The sequence below is a fragment of the Coenobita brevimanus genome, chromosome 91 (genome assembly GCF_032717465.1).
Source record: "Coenobita brevimanus isolate Jiangsu-jjx chromosome 91, ASM3271746v2, whole genome shotgun sequence".
NCBI classification, from domain to species: Eukaryota; Metazoa; Arthropoda; class Malacostraca; order Decapoda; family Coenobitidae; genus Coenobita; species Coenobita brevimanus.
Window position 1 is genome coordinate 17,382,392 of NC_137044.1, and position 22,095 is coordinate 17,404,486.

General features: G+C 40.2%; 1 protein-coding gene and 1 non-coding gene across 2 annotated transcripts in view; both read right to left on the bottom strand.

Annotated features, from left to right (window-relative positions):
• Ttc7 (tetratricopeptide repeat domain 7) overlaps nt 1-22,095 on the bottom strand; it is a 486,033-nt gene that overhangs the window by 324,287 nt on the left and 139,651 nt on the right. Inside the window, exons 6-7 of the mRNA XM_080281945.1 lie at nt 14,607-14,743; nt 11,657-11,780 (exon numbers count right to left, since the gene is read on the bottom strand). Coding sequence (XP_080138071.1) covers nt 11,657-11,780; nt 14,607-14,743 — 261 coding nt within the window. The remainder of the gene's footprint in view (nt 1-11,656; nt 11,781-14,606; nt 14,744-22,095) is intronic.
• On the bottom strand, nt 19,650-19,768 carry LOC145411993 (5S ribosomal RNA). Its single transcript, XR_013899505.1, has one exon. It is a non-coding gene; the product is annotated as a 5S ribosomal RNA (ribosomal RNA).

A 22,095-nucleotide genomic window follows, 5' to 3' on the forward strand; every position in this document is an offset into this window, starting at 1 on the left:
CCTGTTTCAACCCAACTTTCAAAGAGAAAAATTCACTTAGTTCACCATCCACACGCACTGCAGCCTTCGCACCATCGTACATACTCTTCACAGCATTCAACAACTTCCCATCTACTCCATATATTCTTAACACTTTCCCCAATCCTTGTCTATCCATCCTGTCATATGCTTTCTCCAAATCCATGAATGCCGCATACAACTTCTTTCCCTTCTCTAGAAACTTTTCCACTAAAGATCTAAGAATGAATATCTGATCTACACAACCTCTTCCCTTCCTAAAGCCTCCCTGTTCTTCTCCAACTAATTTCTCTGTTCTTTCTCTAACTCTGTCAATAAGAATCCTACCATACACTTTTCCTATTATACTAAGAAGACAAATGCCCCTATGATTACCACACACTTCTTTTTCCCCTTTTCCTTTGTACAAGGGAATAATTATACCTGACTTCCAATCCTCCGGGACTCTACCTTCCTCCCAAGCCAATCTGCACATCTTCCACATCCATTCTACTACTATCTCTCCACCATGCTTCAGCATTTCACCACACACTCCATCAATTCCTGGGGCTTTTCCCGATTTAACTTCCTTCATTGCTTCCACAACTTCTATCCTACTGATTTCTTCCTGTCTTCTCACCTCCCTCCTTCTCCCAGCCATTCCCCAGCCACTTATACTCGCATTACTTCCATCCTCTATGTTCAACAATACCTTAAAGTGTTCTCTCCATCTGCTCACTTCTTGTCCCTTCTCCACTAGTAATCTACCATATTTATCTTTCACTCCCCTGCTAACTTCACTTCCACCCTGTCTTACTCTTTTCACCTCTTTCCAGAACATTTTCTTACAGTCCCTCCACTTTACACTCAAATTCCTTCCAAATTCCTCATCCACTCTCTTCTTACTCTCTCTTACTAATCTTTTCACCTCTCTCTTTCTTTCTACATATAAATCTCTCTTCCGCCTCTCAACTTCTTCCACGCCCCTATTTCTCATCCATTCATTGTATGCTTTCTTCTTTTGTGCCATAGCCTGTCTCACCTCTTCAGTCCACCACGCTGTTCCTTGCACACCCCTCCGTCTTCTCTTCCTTCCACACACCACATCACATGCTGCACATATTTCTTCTGTAAATATCCTACACACACCTTCCACGTCTCCCATCTGCTCCAATTCATATTTGCCCAATCGTTCCTCCACTTCTCTCTTATACTCTGCCTTTTTCTCATCCTCTTGTAACCTTTCCACTCTCCTTGCAACTACTCCTTCCTCTCGTCTTTCCCTTCTTCTATTCCTCCATCTTACTTGAATCCTAATTCTGGCCACCACCAAGTAGTGGTCAGAAAGTCCACTCCCCCAACCTCTATAAGCTCTTGCATCCATTACACATCTTCGCATCCTTTCATCCACACACACATAATCAATCATTGCCTTCCTTTCATTCAGTTCACCACCCACCCTTCTCATCACTCGCCATGTATACCTGTGGATCATTTTATGCCTGAAGAGGGTATTGGCTATCACCAACCCCCTCCCAGCACAAATGTCCACTAATGCACTCCCATTCTCATCTATCTCAGCAGGCACACCCCACTCACTAACTATTCCATCCACCTTCACATTCCCAACTTTACCATTCATATCACTGATCAAAAACACTCTCTCATTCCTTCCAAACTTTTCCATGCACACTTCTACATTTGTCCAGAACTCTTCTCTCACTCTTCTAGCACGATCTTGCGTTGGCGCATAAACACACACAAACGCCCACATTTGTATTCCAACTTTCAACTTTATCCACACAATCCTTGACCCAACTGATCCATACTGTCTTATGCTCTTCTTCCAGCTTTTACTCACAACTATACATACTCCTTCCTTTGCCTTCTCATTCTCACCTACTCCTGCACATATACCCCATCCATACTCCCATTCTCTCACACTTTCTCCTTTCCATTTTGTTTCAGTTATTCCACATACATCCACTTTCGCACCCTCAAGCACCTGAACAATCTCTCTCTCTTTCACCTCATCATTCGCTCCTCTTACATTCCATGTACCAAATTGAAAATCACTTTGCATTAAATTGACCTACTACTGTAATCAGCTGATGCAACAGCTGATACATCAATTCAACTCAAAATTTCTAGCTGAGCTGCTTTACATTTCATAAGTGTGTCACTTAACCTTCTTAGAGCTCAAACTGAAAATCACCTAATAGTCAGCTAAAGCAACAGCTGACATGTTAAATCATTAATCAACTCAAAATTTTAAGCTCAGCAACTTTGTATTTCACACACACACACACACACACACACACACACACACACACACACACACACACACACTGAAAGAGAAAAGGGAGGAAGCAAAAACAAAAAATGAGGGAAGAACAGAAGAGGAGAACAAGAAATTTTTTTAAAAAGTAATAGGATTGCAGGTACAAAAGTGGTACACAAACAGGATGGAAGAAAAAGGAGGAAGGTAGTAGAATCATGTCATGACAAGTATATAAACAAGATGATAAAGTTGATGTACTCAAATGTGGATGGAATGGTATCTAAATTACTAGAGATGAATGATTATGTCAGAGAAAATGAACCACAAATAATATGCCTAACTGAAACAAAATTAACACCACGGATATCCAATGACATACTAAACTTAGAAGAATACAATATATGGAGAAGAGACAGAAGTTTAAAAAAAAAAGGAGGAATTATAATATTAACTAAGAAAAATCTAAAAGTCAAGGAAATAAAACTAGATATACCATCACAAGTAGAACTGATTGCAGTAGAGATCGACACATCTGAAGGTAAAGTAATTGTAGCCAATTTGTACATGCCACCCAGATCAAACACATGGGAAAGAGATGAATATGAGGACCTGGCAGAGAGTACAATTCAGAGTATAAGATCATTGCTACATAAAATGGATGAGAAATTGGAAAGAATTATACTAACTGGGGACTTCAATACAAATATAAATTGGAATACTCTAGATATAAATAGCCAAGAAAGCTGTTGGGACCAAAAGCTCCTGGATCTCGTACAAGAGTTTTTCTTAACGCAACATGTGAGGGAAACCACCAGAAAAAGAGGACTTGATGTACCTTCAGTGCTAGATCTAATATTTACCAGGCAAGAAAATGATATTGACAGTTTAATATATCACCCTCCACTCGGCAAAAGCGATCATGCAGTACTAAATTATAACTTCAGGATAGCATATGACATAGTGAACAGCAATGACAGTTACAAAAAGAGCCTAAACTATCAATCAATCAATCAATCATTTCCTGTGGCACCCTCGGGGATGCATAGGGCCTCGATGAACTCACACCACCACATCCTATCTTGTGCTAACTCCTCAAGATCTCCCCAACACTCATCTCCAGCTTCCCGTCTCATTGTCCTCACCCACGTCTCTTTTGGCCTTCCTCTACCTCTCCTACCAAGTGCCACCCACCCTGGTGTACCTCGTACTATTCCCTGTCTCCTATACACATGTCCTAGCCACTTCCATCGTAAGAATCTAACATATTCATCGATCGGCTGCACTCCCGTTATTTCTCTAATTCTACTATTTGGTATCCTTTCCCACCACTTAACTCCTAATATTCTTCTAAGTGCTTTATTTTCAAACACCAAGAATTTATTTTCCATAGTCACTGTGCTGTACCAAGACTCGTGTCCATAAATTAAGATACTCCTAACCATTACCTTATAAAGTTTGATTTTTGTATGCACAGAAAAATTTTTATTATTCCAAATATTTTTAAGCATTCCCATTGCCTGATTAGCCTTCTTTAACCTTTCCTCGAATTCAAAGTTCAAAGAACCATCCTTGGCTAAATAAGTACCTAAATATTTAAACCTATCAACTTGCTTTACAACCATACCTCCAATTACACATTCCTGCGCATTTTCCATATTCATATTGATTATTTCAGTTTTTCCACAATTAATAACCAAACCCACCTTGCGACCTTCACTCACCAAACAGTCCAACACTCTCTGCATCTCTTCTGGCCCATCACAAATCAAAACTATATCATCTGCATAATCTAAATCCAAAAGTTTCCTATTCTCTCCCCAAAGTATACCAGCACCGGTTTCTGTTCCAACGCGTTTCATAATGTAATCAATGACCAATATAAATAGTAAAGGCGATAGAACACCACCTTGAATTACTCCGGACTTGACTTCAAACGAATCACTCAGACAACCATCAACCATCACTTTACAAAATGTGTCCTCACGCATGTTCATAATGACCCTCACAAACTCCTCTGGTATTCCATAATGTCTCATGATCTTCCCCATAGTCTCTCTCGAAACACTATCAAAAGCCTTTTCAAAATCAACAAAACAAAGACTTAACGGTACTCTCATTTCATTAACTTGCTGCATCAAATGCCTAACTATAAAGATATGATCATTGCAACCACGTCCCTTTCTAAAACCAGCCTGTTCATCCCTCAGAATACCCTCAACCACCGGCTCCAACCTATTTAACAACACTCTACTGAAAACTTTCAAAGCTATCGGTGACAAAGAGATTCCCCTCCAATTACCACATTCACTCAGGTCTCCCTTCTTCGAACTTTAACAATTACACCATTCTTCCAAACTGATGGTAGTAACCCCGTCACCCATATCTTATTGCATAGCTTGGTCAAGATCATTATTAATCTATCCCCCTCCACTTTAAACATTTCCGGAAATAAACCATCCTCCCCTGGTGCCTTATTATTCTTTAACTGTTTTACTGCTTTCTCCACTTCTGCAAGCCTCAACTCTCCTGTTTCTATATTTAAATCTTCCTGAGCAGACGGTATATCCTCTTCTGGTGGTATTGGTCTATTAAGAACTGTCTCAAAATGCTCTTTCCATCTATTTTTAATATCTCCATCTTTGGTTAATAAATTTCCTTCCCTGTCTCTAACTGGTATTTCCTTGCGTTTACCTGCATTACCACTCAGTTCTCTAATCGATTCATATGCTATTCTTTGACTCTGTCCATCATTTTTGTTTATTAAGATTTCAGTCTCTGCAACCTTTTCATCCACATATCTTCTTTTATCTCTCCTAGCTAACCTTCTTACTTCTGAATTCAAACTCCAGTACGCAGCTCTTGCTAATTCAATCTCTCGTTCATCAACGTATTGCATCTCACTCCTCAATTTAGCCTCACCTCTCTTTTTATCATATCCCACGTTTCCTCTGATATCCATTTCTTTCTCCTGAATCTATGTCTCCTTCCAATCGTACATTCAGCAGTCTCATGCAAAACTTTGTTCACATCCTCCCACATCTCATCTACACTTCTCTCCCCCTCTTCCAACGTTTCCAACACCAAAAACCTATTTCTGCATTCTAATCTGAATTCCTCCTTTTCTTCTCCTTCCCTTCTAAGCTTAACAATATCGTATCTACCAACACCAGATTTTTCCTTCTTCTGATTTTTAAGTTTAAACCTTATTTTTGCAATGCTGAGTTGATGGTCACTACCAATATCCGCTCCCCGTTTAACATGAACATCTAGCAGAGAACTTCTATGCCTCCTACTGATAGCGATGTGATCAATCTGATTTTTATATTTTCCACACGGCGACACCCAAGTTGTCTTGTGTATATTGCAATGCTGAAAGAGTGTGCCCCCGATGACTAAGTCATTTGCTAGACAGAAGCTTCCAAACCTCACTCCGTTTTCACTCATCCTACTACCAACTCCCATCTTACCCATACATGCCTCAAATCCCTCATTTGAACAGCCCATTACTGCATTAAAGTCTCCAACGCAGATCAAAACATCATGTCTAGGTACCCTTCCTACTCCTTCTTGCAACTTTTCATAAAATGTGTCTTTCCTTTCATCGAGTGCATCATTAGTAGGTGCATAACACACAAACAGACTGATGTTGCCATGATTTGATTTAAACCGTGCGTATAACAATCGCTCATCTATAGGATCCCACTCACATAAAGCCTTATTTGCCTTACAACCCAGCAACAATCCTACTCCCTGATAATGCATTCCATCCTGTCGGCCAGATATCAATAAACGTATACCATCCTCCAAATCCAACTTATCGACTCCAGTTAATCTAGTTTCTGTCAGAGCACAAATATCAAGTCCATAATTTTGAAAAACCTTCACTAACTCATCGATTTTACCGTCATGATTTAGCGTTCTCACATTCCAGTTACCAATTTTAATTGTATTTTTTGCATTAACAAATGAATTCGATTGTAATTGAGGCAACCGTGAGATTCTTAGCACCCCCTGCCCATTTAAGGGCTGCACGGGACTGGGGGCCATTATTGTTCTTTCAGAGTCCATCAAGGTTTCTTTGGCTAACTTCCTGAACACCTCGCCAATGTGTTGCAGTCGCAGTAGGCAGCTAACTTGCCTGATTGCCCACACCCGAAAGACCCAGCTATGCTGTAGCCAGTCACATGCCGGCATGCTTCCCAGCCATTTCACTCTTAAGGAGTTCCTCTGCCTGAGAAAGCAACCACCCCCCTGCTCCCGAGGGCTTTTGATCTGTGTAGGTAGAGGGCGATCACTCCCTCACTAGCCATATACAGTGCATATACAGTGTATGTACAGTGTACACACAGTGTACATACAGTGTACAGGCTACACTCACCTAAACTATAAAAAGGGAAATTATCAAGACCTAAAGAAGTATTTCTTAGAAGTTGATTGGGAAAATGAGCTTAGAGGACAAGATTTAAATACTGTATATAAAAAGTTCTGTGAATTTTATGAAATAGGAGTCCAGAAGTACATCCCACAGCACAAAGAAGCAGATAAGAAAATACAGAAATGGTTCAATACAGAATGTAAAAAATCAAAAGAAAGAAGAGATTTGTTGTGGAATAGATACAGAAGACACAATAGTGAAAGGGCATATAATAATTACAAACAGGCAAGAAACAATTATACAAGAATAAGGAGGGAAGCCCAAAAACAGTTTGAGGAGGATATAATAAATAAAAGTAGTGATCAACCAAAGCTGTTTTACAGCTATATCAGAAGCAAAACCAAAGTAAAAGATATAATACAATCCATTACGGACGAGGGAATCACTTATACACAAAAGAAAGATATTTGTGAAGCACTAAATAAGAATTTCCAAATAGTTTTTACAGAAGAAAAAAATTTTGAGAGGGACTATGTGGAACACGCATGTCCACACATACTACCAGATATACAAATAGCAGAAAAAGTAATACAGGAGGAGTTAAGTAGATTAGACAGAGGAAAAGCAAGTGGTCCTGATGAAATTTCATGTTGGGTATTACGAGAATGTGCAAAGGAGTTAAGTAAACCATTATTTAAAATTTTCAAGAAATCCTTGAGTCAAGAGAAACTACCTGATATTTGGAAAAAAGCAAATATTGTCCCCTTATTCAAGAAAGGAAATAGACAAAATCCACTCAACTACCGACCAGTATCACTGACCAGTGTTGTAAGCATGGTATTAGAAAAACTTATAAGAAAAGCTTGGGTAAATCATCTAGAAGAACACAGTATAATATCAGAAAGACAGTTTGGTTTCAGAAAAGGAAAATCATGTGTTACTAATCTGCTGAGCTACTATGACAGAGTAACAAACACAATACAGGAAAGGGAAGGATGGGTGGACAGTATCTATTTAGATTTCAAGAAAGCTTTTGACACAGTACCACACCAAAGACTTTTATGGAAACTGTACCATCAAGGAGGAATTCGAGGCAAACTGTTCTGTTGGATGCAAGACTTTCTCATAAAAAGAGAAATGAGGACAGTACTAAGAGGAACCTACTCATCATGGAAAGAAGTGACTAGTGAAGTACCACAGGGTTCAGTGCTGGCACCAATCATGTTTTTAGTGTATATAAATGATATAAACAGTAACACTGGAAATGAGAGCTATCTGAATATGTTTGCAGATGATGCAAAAATACAAAGGAGAATTACTAACACAGACTCTTGTAAAGAGCTACAAGAAGAATTAAATAAACTTCATGAATGGAGTAGTACATGGCAAATGGAATTCAATGTGGACAAGTGTCATGTAATCAAGTTTGGTAAAAGTGGAAAAAGACCTGATTGGGATTATAAGTTAGGAAATAAAACCCTATACACATCAGAAAGAGAGAAAGACCTAGGTGTGATCATCAATAACAGACTATCTCCGGCTGACCACATCAGCGAGAAGGTACGGAACATGTATACACTGCTTGCAAATATGAGAATAGCATTCACATACATAAATGAAGACATGCTAAGAAGGATAATAACATCATTCATTAGACCAACCCTGGAATATGCATCAGTAGTCTGGAGTCCTCATCTCAAAAAGCACATAGACAAGATTGAAAAAGTTCAAAGGGTCACTACAAGATGGATACCAAGCTTAAGGGACTTAAGCTATGAAGAAAGACTAAATAAACTGAATCTAACAACACTACAGGAGAGAAGGAAAAGAGGTGACATGATAATGCTATATAAGTGCATATCAGGGAAGGAGAAAATAGACATAAATGATTACTTAACATATGGAGAAGCATCAGCAAGAGGACACTGCAAAAAACTGCATAAGAAGAGAGGTGATAAAGATGTAAGGAAATTCAGTTTCCCAAACAGAGCAATTGATCAATGGAATGCACTACCGAATGAAATAGTGTGTGCCAAAACAATTCACAAATTTAAGGATATGTATGATAAATATGGTTTAAGACACGGGACAGTACGAGCTTGACTCATTCCTGTAGAGATACAATTAGGTAAGAACAATTAGGTAGGTAAGAACACACAGGTGTACCACTTACAGACCTGTTGCCTTCACCATGGGTAAAATGGCATACGCTTAATGCTGAGTGACATTTTGTCTCAATCACCAGGGGATGTATCAAGCAGAAAGCAACAGTACATCTTGAAGAGAGACATGTTAATGATCTTTATATACTGAACTGCTCTCTTATTTCCTTCAATAAACTGATAATAAGCCACCTCATGGTATACAATAATCTGTGCTTCACACATTATGCTGAAGAAGAGATGGGGACCCCTTAAAATGATTCAAAATTTTAATACAGGGTGTACAACTATTTATTGCCATTCTTACTGCACAAGAATTTACACAACTAACGTATGGTGTAATGACAGAAAATTCCATCTCAAGCGATGGCCTACCTTCACCAGCAACAGTTCAAACCTCCCACTGATGACTGGAGGTTTTCCAATCATGTACATAATACTAGAGATTTAGTCTGGTCTTGTATCTTTTACCCTTTAACCGCGGGCTTGTTTTGCTTTTTCCTGCGGCACCCGCGGGCATATTTGCGCTCCGACAGACTCTCTAAAAATATTTGCCAAAAATCAGTTATTAGTCCTAGAATATTAAAATCACATATGCTTATGGCACATACCTTCAGCTTTCTCCTGGGGTGTTTGTTGAGCCTTCGTCAAGTACCGTAGGACTTGTGGAGACCTCTGAAGTTGGGTAACAAAGTCTCCACTTTACACTTCCCGACAACCCGTAATATGATTACCACAGCCTGATATTATCACTAGAAACACTATTCTATGATTCTCAAATAGTTTGGAATCCATATTCCCCCCAAAAAAAACACTGTGAAAGCAATGAAAATTACGAGGGCGTATGACCTTCCCACTTGCGCTAGTTCGCCGCTGGTGTTGTCATTTATTATTCATAAAAACACTCACACTTTATATTTCTATTACTATATAACACTTATATATATCTACAGTCTTTATCCATAAGTTTCCTTCAGTAATAGTAGTTTATTGTCACTGTAGGCATTGAATTTCTTTCAGTAAAATACGTAGCATTCACTTTCTCGTCCTGTATACTAGCACTGAGAGTGACTGTCACTTTCACCTTCACTCTCATAACTCATAGTATTCATACATGCTAGAGTGAAACTTTCACTTTCATTACTCCTACAATATATACTCGTATTCTTATAATACTACTCATTTACATTTCTATTTACGTTCTCTATTTTATTTACATTATTTACATTTCTATTTTATTTACACTGTGTTATGCACTGTCACTTGAAGTAACTCATAAAAATTATTTTACACTGTTCACTTATATTTACATTCACTGCTCTCACTTGCTGTTTACACATTATTTACAATTCCACTTGCACTGTTTTACTCAACAGAAAGATCATAGTCACTCTCTTTCAATTGTCAGCCCTTTACCTCTTTCCACACGAGGTTTAGTAGGGGGTAAAGGTCACAGGGCCCTTTGCATGGGGCTAAAAAGCGGCGGAAGTTAGCAGGAGCTAACAGACGTACTTTCACCTTGGAAGATGACAGTGAACTGATAAGGGTGGGCCGGGGTGGCCTACCTAGGGAAATGCATTACTGCCAACGTCAGCCTCTTGAGAGCTGCTAATATATAGCAGTGAAATGATTGGCAGAAAATCTAGACAATACATTATAAATTAGGTAGTTCCAGGTGAATGTAAATATCACTTAGGCTTCTCCCTTCCCTCCTTATATATATTTTTAGTATGAGAATAGATTATACGGCATATTTCAAGGGGAAATAAACAGCAAAAATTAGCGAACGAGTGCACGTGAGGTGTTGTCAGGTGATTATTAGCCAATTCCAGGTGTATGGCACTCTCACTTACCTTATTTCTTTTTGATATATATTATTTGGTATAAGAATATGGCATAGGGCTTATTTCAATGGATGAAATCAGTGGAAAATTCCAGGGAAGATTTACTCAGCGTAGCACGGCCGGGCAGGCGACAGGAGAGGGTAATGGAGGGAAGGTAGGGAGGGGAGTCAAGAACGGGGAGAAATGGCTAAATTGCCAACAATGGATGGGAGTACAGATGAGATTAGGAGTGCTGACTAGTGTTGGACACTGGCAGTACTGATAGATGATACAAGCTACCACTTGACAGCCCAGGTGAATTCAAAATAACACAGAATCGCAAAAGTGACGCCCCGCGGTATGATCCCTTGCTCCCAAGCGTCACGAAAGTGACACCCCACGGTTAAGGGGTTAAATATTCATGACAACAGCAGCACACCCTTGGCTTGTACTGCATGTCCCAAGACGATAATACACACCTGGCTGTAACTTATGATACATGGCAAATTAATTCCTCAGGATGAATCCATCCCTCAACTCCTTCCCTATCCTCAAAAGGGAGATTGCTGTACTGCAGGAGAAGGACAACTTCAACCTGTAGTCCACTAGGTCCATGTTCTGATGGATCTTGGGCCACAACAACAACAAAAACATCAACAATAACAACAATCTTTCTTCTTAAGCAGCAGGGTATATCTCTTGAATTTCACTGCTTATACAGAAACAAATTAACAGTGCTATGTGGCTGCTTAAAACCCCAAGCACTGCAATAATACATGTCACAAGTAAGATGGGAAGGAGGACAGGGTGATGATGAGGTGAAGGACTAGGCAAGCAATATGTTGATACAGCATGTCACTTTTTTTTTTTTTTTTTTTTTTTTTTGTATCTAACTGATCATTATACAACATTTTACAAAACTTTGTTCATAATATATGATCTACTTAAACCTGAAAATGACACAATGTATCATTAAGTCGCTACATAGTATGTACAACTTGCTCTGTAATGGGCTTACCTGATTAGTAACAGCAGTATGATCTCCTCATTGATGTTTCTGGGGACAAATAGGTTGGTACCAGAGTAGTTTTGAGGCTTCCAGGGACTCTCACCAGACCTTGAACTACTCTTGCTCCGTTCATCTGTTTGAAACAACAAAAACAGTAAGGAACAGCCTCTTATCTGTTGTGCACAATATTAAAAACTTATTCTCAAGTCTACTGTGAAGAAGAATCCCTCCATCATCATCCAACCCAGTACTGCCACACGCGAATTGTAGAAAAACCTAGGGCTAAATTACTGTCCAAGAAGTTAAGGTGAGTGACCGGCTGTTCATCCTTGAGCAGCAGTTCATGAGCGATAAACTCCAATTATCACTCAGAAGTAGATCCTCACAGGCCATCACTAGCTGTTATGCCTTAACTTAATAAATCACTAGGCAACTAAAAAAACTGTACAAGAGTAACAGAGCCAATGCAACATAGTACACAGCATGAAGGCCCATCCTTCATATCCTAATAAAACAATCATGAACAAATATTAATCATTTCATCCAAAGTTTAATTTCCATCAATAAACAGGATGAGTAGGATCAACATACTGTATGCAGGAACGCAGAAAAGTAGGAGAACTATCAATACAGAGCCTTGTAAAACAAGCCACACATCCATTCATTCACCATTCAAGCCACTAAAATTAACAGTTTCATATGACATGTTGTTGTTGTTGTTGTTGCTCAACCCTGGTCTGTCTGATCAAGCAGACATGTCAACCTCAGGTAACCACCCCTATGGGGTTGTCCCATAGGTTCCCTATAGCACTGGTTTTGTATCTGTCTTGTGTGGTGTGTGCTATGCAGTGCTCTGTTATGTATGCTATATTGTGTGTGTCTAATCTACATGCTGGGTGGTGTCATCTGTGATTCTACCCAACCTAAATCTAAGCTGGTAGCTAAGGAGGGCTGGGTGATGTCTTGCTCTAAGCCCAACTAGATGAACTCATCTCTATTTAACCCACTGACTGCGGCTGTATCATATATGATATCTGAGTCCAAATGGCTCTCACTGCGGCTGTATCATATATGATTTCCTGCTTTCAATAATTCCGCCGTCAGAAATGGAACGAAATAAACCAGCTAGCAATTCATGGCACCCTACAGAATAATGCCATACATAGATTATGCATTTTTATGAGGTGCAGAGCTCAGCTCAGTTACCTACAAAATGCCGAAGGTAAAGGTACGAAACCATCTCCATGCCGCCTCTAGCAGTAGCCCAAGCAAATATTGGATGAAATCTCTGGACGAGTTTAGTAATGATAATGAACCGTTGTTAGATGATGACAAGGATGGTTCAGATGCTGTTTTACACCTTATCTGATCGCAAGATTGACACTGATGACAGTGCAACCATAACACATCGTTCGCCTGGCACCACCGCACAGGGAATATTTATTACTTCATGGACCTGTATCAGAGGTTATTTATTTGTCTGCTATATTGTGTTATATACCATTGAACTCGGGATTTTTTTCTCTATCTTTTGGCAATATTATTTTTTTTCTAATATTTTTATCTAAATATTTTAAAACTGCCGCACACGGGATGTACATGTAAACAAACACTGATGCAGTGAATGGGTTAAGGATACTGTCATGGTCACTTATGGTAAGTGATCACTTTGTACATTTAAATGAACCCTTTTTATGCCAAGTAATGTTCCTAGATGTTCTATGTGCACCACAGTGAAAGTTAGGTAAGATCAGGGGGGGTAAAAAAATTTTTTCAGGATGGCAAAAGATGGGACTTTGGGAAATTTTTGGAGTTTCATTATACCAATCAGCCACATAACATGGGTTTCAAATCCTGGATACATCAGATGCGCTTACTGAGTGTCCACTGTAATAAACTGGATCTGGACCAAAGTCTACTTAATTTCCTTTCACATGTGTTTCAGCATCCTGTAAAGGCTTCTTTACGAAAATCTCATGAAAACTATTATGGCAAATACTCTGTTACATAATACTGAACTTGATATATTACAAATCAGGCCCTGATTCTCAATGCTAGACCAACATATCCCACCTGAAGTAAAAGTTAGTATAGCATTTACTCACCACCTCTCATCCATCCTCTGACCCTTGTTCCCTCCATTAGCCCTGCCTCCTTCTTCCTCTACCCTATCTGTCCCTCCATCACACCTCCATACCCTGACCTGCTACCACTCCCACCTTCCCATTATAACAGAGGTGACTCAGTGCTTATGTGTAGGAGCTCCAATGGCATTTCTGTTTCTGGTGTTTGCAATTGTATATTTCTTAGGATATGTTCACAATGCAGGCTGAATACATTTCTATCTGCCAAACAAATCTACGAATGACTAAGGTATAATTATGCTGGCTAAGAAGGCTCACTAATGGCTAAGTATTCTCAATAACATCTCCTTCTTACCAGTTTATTTCTAAATATGGAATGTTAATACCCTTTTGAATGTCCATCCATCCATCATCAAATCTTTTACTGCCCCTGTGGAAGCATCAGGGTTTGGGGCTTGGCTACTCCAGACATTGCAGGTGAGTGACCAGGTTCTCTTCCCTATGCTGCATTAAATGACCAATAAACCACAAGCATCCCTCAGATTTAGATCCTTATAGGTCATACCTGGTTGGAATATATTTAACTCCTTGTACCACCAGGTATCTATGTGCTGATTTTATGGATATCACCCAACATGTTAAAAGGCATCCTTGACTACAAGAAAACATTTAGCTTGTCACTCAGTGCAGAACTATTTGATGGTAGCAATATATCAAGTAAGTGGGTGGTGCATACTGCAAACTACATTATGTTAATACAGAAATTGCATATATAAAATTGCAATGTGTAATATGCAACTTAATCACTGCAGAAGAGATGCTAGAAATCTACCCAAGGTGATGAGAATACAGCCTTCAAGACAACATGTGTTCACCTATAGGTTTTCCTCCCTGTGTGGGTGGGATGTAAGCGTGTTCAGAACAGCCACGTAGGAGGACTTCAGCCAGCTGCCGTGCCAGGGTCAGGCGCAAATGTTGGGTGGCTGTTGATTCCACTGCTGCCAGCATGCTCCTGTTAAATGTCTATAATACAGTACTGTACTTTCTATCTTCTATAAGCTATAGAAAATAATTTCTACAAAAGTAATCTGATCTGAAAGATAAACATAGTTTCAAGAAGCTTTTTCTATAGCTTATTCTAGAAATTAGTTGGAGAAGAACAGGGAGGCTTTAGGAAGGGAAGAGGTTGTGTAGATCAGATATTCATTCTCAGATCTTTAGTGGAAAAGTTTCTAGAGAAGGGAAAGAAGTTGTATGCGGCTTTCATGGATTTGGAGAAAGCATATGACAGGATGGATAGACTAGGATTGTGGAAAGTGTTAAAAATATATGGAGTAGATGGGAAGTTGTTGAATGCTGTGAAGAGTATGTACGATGGTGCGAAGGCTGCAGTGCGTGTGGATGGTGAACTAAGTGAATTTTTCTCTTTGAAAGTTGGGTTGAAACAGGGATGTGTCATGTCTCCATGGTTGTTCAATCTGTACATGGATGGGGTAATAAAAGAGGTACAAGGTAGGGTAGTGGATGTTGGAGTGGTCCTGGTGAGAGAGGATAGTGTTTGGAAACTCCCTGTACTGTTGTTTGCAGATGATACTGTGTTGTTGAGTGAAGACGAAGGGGAGCTGCAAGGCTTGGTGGATGAGTTTGAGAGAGTGTGTAAGAAACGGAATCTAAAGGTGAATGTACGGAAGAGTAAAGTGATGGTCTTTGAGAGAGGTGAAGTCAGTGAATGTACAGCGAGGTTGGATGGTAAGGAATTGGAAAATGTGAGTATGTTTAAGTACTTGGGTAGTGTGATGAGTAAGGATGGAGGTTTGGAGGGTGAAGTGCTTGAAAGGGTACAGCAGGGAAGAAAGGTTGCTGGTTCTTTGAAAGCAGTGATAAGAAACAGGGAAGTGAGCATGGAAGTGAAAAAGTTACTACATGACAGTATTGTGATACCAACTCTAATGTACGGAAGTGAAGCTTGGACGTTGTTGGAAGGACACAAGTCAAGAGTGAGAGCCGTGGAAATGACTTATTTAAGAGGAGCCTGTGGAGTCACATGGAGAGACAGGCCGACGAATGAGGATATAAAGGAGCATTGTGGTGTTGATGTGGATGTGATAGGAAGCGTTATGAGGAACACACTGAGGTGGTTTGGCCATGTGGAGAGGATGGAGGGTGAAAGACTGACGAAGAGAGTGTATGTGAGTGAGGTGGAGGGGGAAAGAGGGAGGGGGAGGCCGAGGATGAGATGGAGAGATGGGGTGGAGAGGTATATGAGAGAGGGGGGTGTGAGTTGGGAGCAGGGGAGTGAAATGGCGGGGGACAGGGCGACTTGGAGGCGATTTGTTTGTGGCCACCCCAAACGGGATTGAGGCGTCTGGCAATAGATAGATAGATAGATTTTTCTAGTAAAGTGGATGGCTCATGCGTCTGAAAGTGTATGATTAGTTGAGGATGGTGCAGACACCCATATTAATGATATGGTACTGCAGTTCACCCATAAACTGCAACTTTCATTCCAGAATGCACTGAGGGAGATTGTGATTGACATTCCAGAACAACCCCTTCCCCCCATTCCACTAATCCCCACCCCACTTCCCATCACCTCCCACTTCCCCTACATTCCCCCCATTTTCCCTCCCCACCCACCACTTCCCACCACATTCACCCCACAATCCCCCCTCCCCTCACCTCCCTCTCCATTCCCCCCACTGCCTACTGTCCTGCCCACTATACTCCATCCCCACCACCTTCCCCCAGCTCCCTACCATGTGCCCTTTCCCTCCACCGGCACCACAAAATACTGATATCTGAAGTACTGCAGCTACTATTTTATGGCACATTTCGACCTAGTAGTGGCAGTAACCGCAATTCTGGGCTCATCTGAATGCGAACCCAGTGGATTGCAAGATGAAGTTGTCAATTTCCACAGTCCACCATCCTCCTTTCAGAGGACAGGGAGAGATCTCAGAGATGTTTGTATAACTGGCTTGCTCCACTGCCCAGTCATATCAGTGCCACAACATGAAGACATCCCTCACCACCACCACTTATCAACCTCAGATTTGATATACTGTACTGTACATAACCTTCTTTACATCCTCTATCAAAAGGCAAGAGAAAAACTAATTTTGAGAACTTGTTTCTTGCACACAGGGTGCACATCAGATTTCCCTTCTCCCTCAGTTTATGGGAAACATTAGGTAGTACAAGCAGTCTCTGAGACTCTCCTTCTTTTAACCCATTTACTTCCCTCTGACATCACCTTTAAGCAATGACAAACAAAATAACTATTAGTAAAGGTTAATAGGACACTGGAATGTGTGTTGTATACAGAAAGTATTGACTCACACTGTAATGGTGTAAAATAGGGTTCTGTACCTCATAAGTTTTCATCTTTATACAGTTAACTTACTTATAATTCATGTTTCCATAATGCTATTTGCATATGATATGCACAGTTGTTGGTCAGGTTGTAAACTTCTCCAAGATGTGCATAGAATACACATACTGGGCAACATAAGTCAAAATATACTTACATACGGTATTCTCAATTGTTGCATGCATCTAAATTCCATAGCATAGGGGACATGAATGCTCAGAGTTCCACTGTGCACTTCCTCCTCCCTCCTCTCTGCTCCTTCCACCCTCACACCAAGCCCATGTACCATCAGAGTTCATTTTAAGAATACCGAGTATGTTTATGCTTATATATATCAACGTGTTGTTACCGACGAATGACGTGAACTTTTACTGCCAATTTGATGATTATGGCACTCTTAGACACCAGGGGTGACAAAGGGGAAGGTACCAGCCAAACTCCTTTTTCCCCATAAGCTATATGTCTTCCACAATGCATTTTTCTGTAACACACCATGCTGCTGACCAAACTGCCATGCTAGAGGCAAGCTGATTATAATATGCAGTGTTAATTTTTTGTGTGGTTTTCTTGGTGCTGAAAATATATTAGATAATCCAATTTATGTTCTGATGTCAAAATATGGCAGAATGAATGAAAAACACTGCCAAAATAAGGAGGGGTACTGTACATACAGTAGTGTATAGGAAGAGTGTTTTTTGGTTTTAAGTGTTTTTTTAAAATGGTTTTCTTGGTGTTTAGCATTACTTTGGATATTCCTTTGTGTGTTTTGATGTCTAAATATGCCTGAATGACTGGAAAACACTGCCAAATTAAGCATAGGTACTGTACAAATAGGTTAGGTATACAGTAGGTTTGGTCTGGGTATGGTGGGGGAATAATGTTCATTATCCGGACATTGCCATTACCCAGACATGCCTGTGGCTCTATTATATCTGGATAAATGAGGAATTATTGTATGTGCATATACAGATAGATAGATAGATAGACAGACAGATAGATATAGATATAGATATATATCTATCTATCTATTGCCAGACGCCATAATCCTGTAAGGGGTGGCCACTTGACTTTGAGTTACCTGTTTTACGGGGAGGGGCACTAACCCTCCACCAACCCACTTGTTGACACACAGGGACCTGTCACTCAATAGCTATATATTTGTTTAACGTTAAGTATTTCTATGCAACTTCTTAACTGAATAATGTGTACAATCAACTTTTCCTGTATCTCTCACAGATCGGACATCCCATCTGAGAAGCATGCCACAGCCTAAGGGTTTAACAGACGTTCTTGGGAGTGACAGCATTTTTATACGTTTTTAAATGTTGAAAGTGTAGTGTCCCATAATGAGTACAATATGGTGACTGCATCGCCTCCAAAAGATGGAGAAGTTGTGGGTCAAACAACAATGGTTTACTCGCCAATGACAATATAGCATATCTCTCTTTTTCTTTTCTTTTCTTTTTTTTCTTTTCTTTTTTACACTATTTTTTACTACTAAGTCCACTGTAACTCATCATCATCATCATTGTCAATTTAAGTCCAACATGATTCATCTTCATTGATGTTTACCATCATAATCAATTTAAATTCGACAATTTACCACCACCATCATCATCATCATTCTGGTGACACCTTTTTAATTCATTCTTGCCATAGATATATATATATATATATATACTGTATATACATACATATATATATATATATATATATACAGGTCTCCCTCACTATTCGATTCCTCACTATTCGATATTTCGCTTATACGATCGATATTTATTGATACCAATCCCTCATTAATCGATTGAGAACGCTCGATTATCCGATCGCTTAAATAAAAGTAAATGTACGCATCGTAAACAAACACATCGCATCACGCGCTTGTTTTTCTGGCTGAGCGATCATACCCAAGCCCGCTCATTCTCGCGCTCATTCCCACCTTGTCCCGTCTAGGCTAAGCTCTGATGCCGCATTTCTTCCATCCACTTCTGCCACTGTGTCATCATCCATCACTGACATCCAGGATTCATCAAGCCCTGCCACTGCTGACGATGAGGAGCAAGTTTTCTTCCAGTGATTTAATGAAGACTAAAGAGTCTCTGAGTTGAGAGTGTACCGCAGCCATGAAAGGTACGTTAAGTGCAGGACTTAGCCTAGCGCGTTTGTGATTTTGATTTTTCTGATCTTTCCAGTGGATATAGGCCTCCTGGGGAAACCACTGTATAAAAAAAAATAACGCGTCTATTACACTACCTCCTTGGGTGACGTGGAAAAGTGTTCTCCATCTCTTTATTGGTAAATATTAATGTAGCGGTCCGCATTAAATTAAATCCTATTAAACCTTAAGTTCGTTATTCGATCGTTCACTATTCGATCTAGTTTTCAGGAACGTAACCCAATCGAATAGTGAGGGAGACCTGTATATATTCATTTTCATTCATTCATTGCCAGACGCCATGTATCCCAAACGGGGTGGCCAAGGGCTTAGAGTTAATTGTTTTACAGGGAGGTGCACTAATCCTCCACCAACCCCACTTGACACGTAGGATGCCAACAGCATCTGGTGTTCCCAGGCGGTCACCCATCCAAGTACTAACCAGACCCAACGTTGCTTAACCTCGCTGATCGGATGGGAAGCGGTGTACTCAACGTGGTATGGCCGTTGGCAAATACATATGCATATATATATATATATATATATATATATATATACATATATATATATATATACATATACACACATATATATATATATATACGGCTCGCACAGTGCGCAAGAGATTGGTCAGTCCAAGACCTAGCGCACTGGGAATTCGCGTACTGGGAATACATAATCTTATGGGAATAATTACACATGGGCGGTACCCCCTCTTACATGGACATTTTTTGGCCCTTAGAGACATAAAAAAGGTCAAATTTTCAGACATTGTACTACATATATAGCTGCAATAACAAAAATATGGGCAGTCACCTTAACAACAGTAGACAACAGGCCTGATGGATTTAAACAACAAGAGTTCTGAGGCGCGGCAACGCACTTACAGTGCCCCCGCCACCACCCTGGCCCCACCACGCTTGTTTAACGGTTGCCAATGTTGTATTATTCCAGGCTTTGACGAAGAAATTTACGGCCAGTTGAATGTTACATTTCTTCCAGAATGCGGCAACAGTCATTATGGTGGGGGTTGCAGGTATGTCAGGTGAAGCAGGTGAGTCAGGTGGGGCTGTGAAGGTGGAGAGGGAGGCGGCTGGTGAGTCAGGTGGGGCAGTGGAGGAAGGCGGTAGGCGAGTCAGGGGAGGTGGTGAGGGGAGGATCCTCCCTCTCCTCCTCGCTACTGCCCACATTTTCGGCAATTTCCATGATCTCTTCTTGCTTGTTTGTTTCATTCCTCATCTTGTTATGGACGTATTGGCAGTATGATAACTTGGTATTCACGAAATAAACATCATTATTATAGAAACTGGGTATCTATTCTTACTTACTGTTATTGCCAAAAACATTATTATTGAAGCTGTTATTGGCGATATCTTATTGTAGACTCCTCTTGAGCACCTTCCACATGAGCCTCTAGGTCACTATTGGCGCGTTGTGTGTGTGTGTGGGGGGGTTGCGTGCTGATGGAAAATGGCGTTTTTAAGCCACTTCTTGCCTCTACCTCGTATTTTATGGGGTAAACTCGTGCATTTAAGGTTTTCAGTTATGAATTTTGGTCACTCGCGCACAATGCGATTCGCGCACTGTGATGACGTGCACTGGGCGAGCCTACTGTATATATATATTTATATATATATATATATATATATATATATACAGTCATTACTCGTTTCAGGATGATTCCGTTTATGATAATTCGCTACAACGATAATAGAAAGTTCCACCCCAAAATTCGATTAACAATAAATTTCATGCTATAACAACTTTGCAATCGGAAAGTACCAGGCAAAACACAAGGTGATCGTCGCTTGTCTCAGGCAAGATGGCGGCCCCAGTGTGCAGGCATTGTTATGGTTCAGGTCCCTCCACCCCTTCAAAGCCTTGTCTTTTCAACTTGTTCATGTGCCCCCGTTATCGTCACCTCTCAGCCAAACATCGAACTACAGTACTGTGGATTTGTGTGCCCAGTGGTAAGGTAAGTGCCAGTGTAGGCCCCAGTGCTATGGTGCAGGTATGGGTCCCAGTGCTAAGGTTGGTGCAGGTATGGGCTGGATTCCCCTCCCCCTAACCTGTTCCTGTCTGACTCAGAGGCTGACCACTAATGCCTGTAAGCACGGGCTGTCCTTCAACCTCGGGGGGGACAATTTGGAGACGACTTGGACCAACACATGAAGGAATGAAGGTGGGTTGTCATTTATGGTTCAGTCTTGGTTAGGTGACTTTGGGATGTTGAGTTGACGTAACCCCCTTTATAATGGGTTTCATCTCCCAATTCACGATAAAATCGGTATACGATAAGGTATGACCTGACGTAACCCCATTGTAAAACGAGTAATGACTGTCCAATACAGTAAAATTGCCCCGAACACGTTCTCGCCGAACGCGCTTGCAGTTATACGTGGTTAGTGCTGGGATACGTATAAATCAACATAAGAAAGATTTAAAAAACATTACGAAAACTATAAACTTACGCAAGAGAGGTGGCCTTTGAAAGGTCAAATCCTCGAACATTAGCGCAGCACCACGCATGATTTGTTTTGATCAGATGATCGTGTCCTGCTTTTCCACAGTACTGTATTTGTAAGTTAAATATTTACATTACTGTTCTGGTAAGTTTATGTACAAGTTAAAGTACTATTAAATAATGTTAAACCAAGAAATAAAGTCTTATAACCAGTTTACTTGATAGGCGTCGCAATATTGCCTTTTTTTTATTTGTCATAAAAGACTTTGTGGTTCCTTTGTGGTTGAGTTATATATATATATATATTAGACTTGTGGACAAGCGGCTTTTATATCTTGGAGAGGTAAAGAATAGTATGGGACTATTTTTATTTGT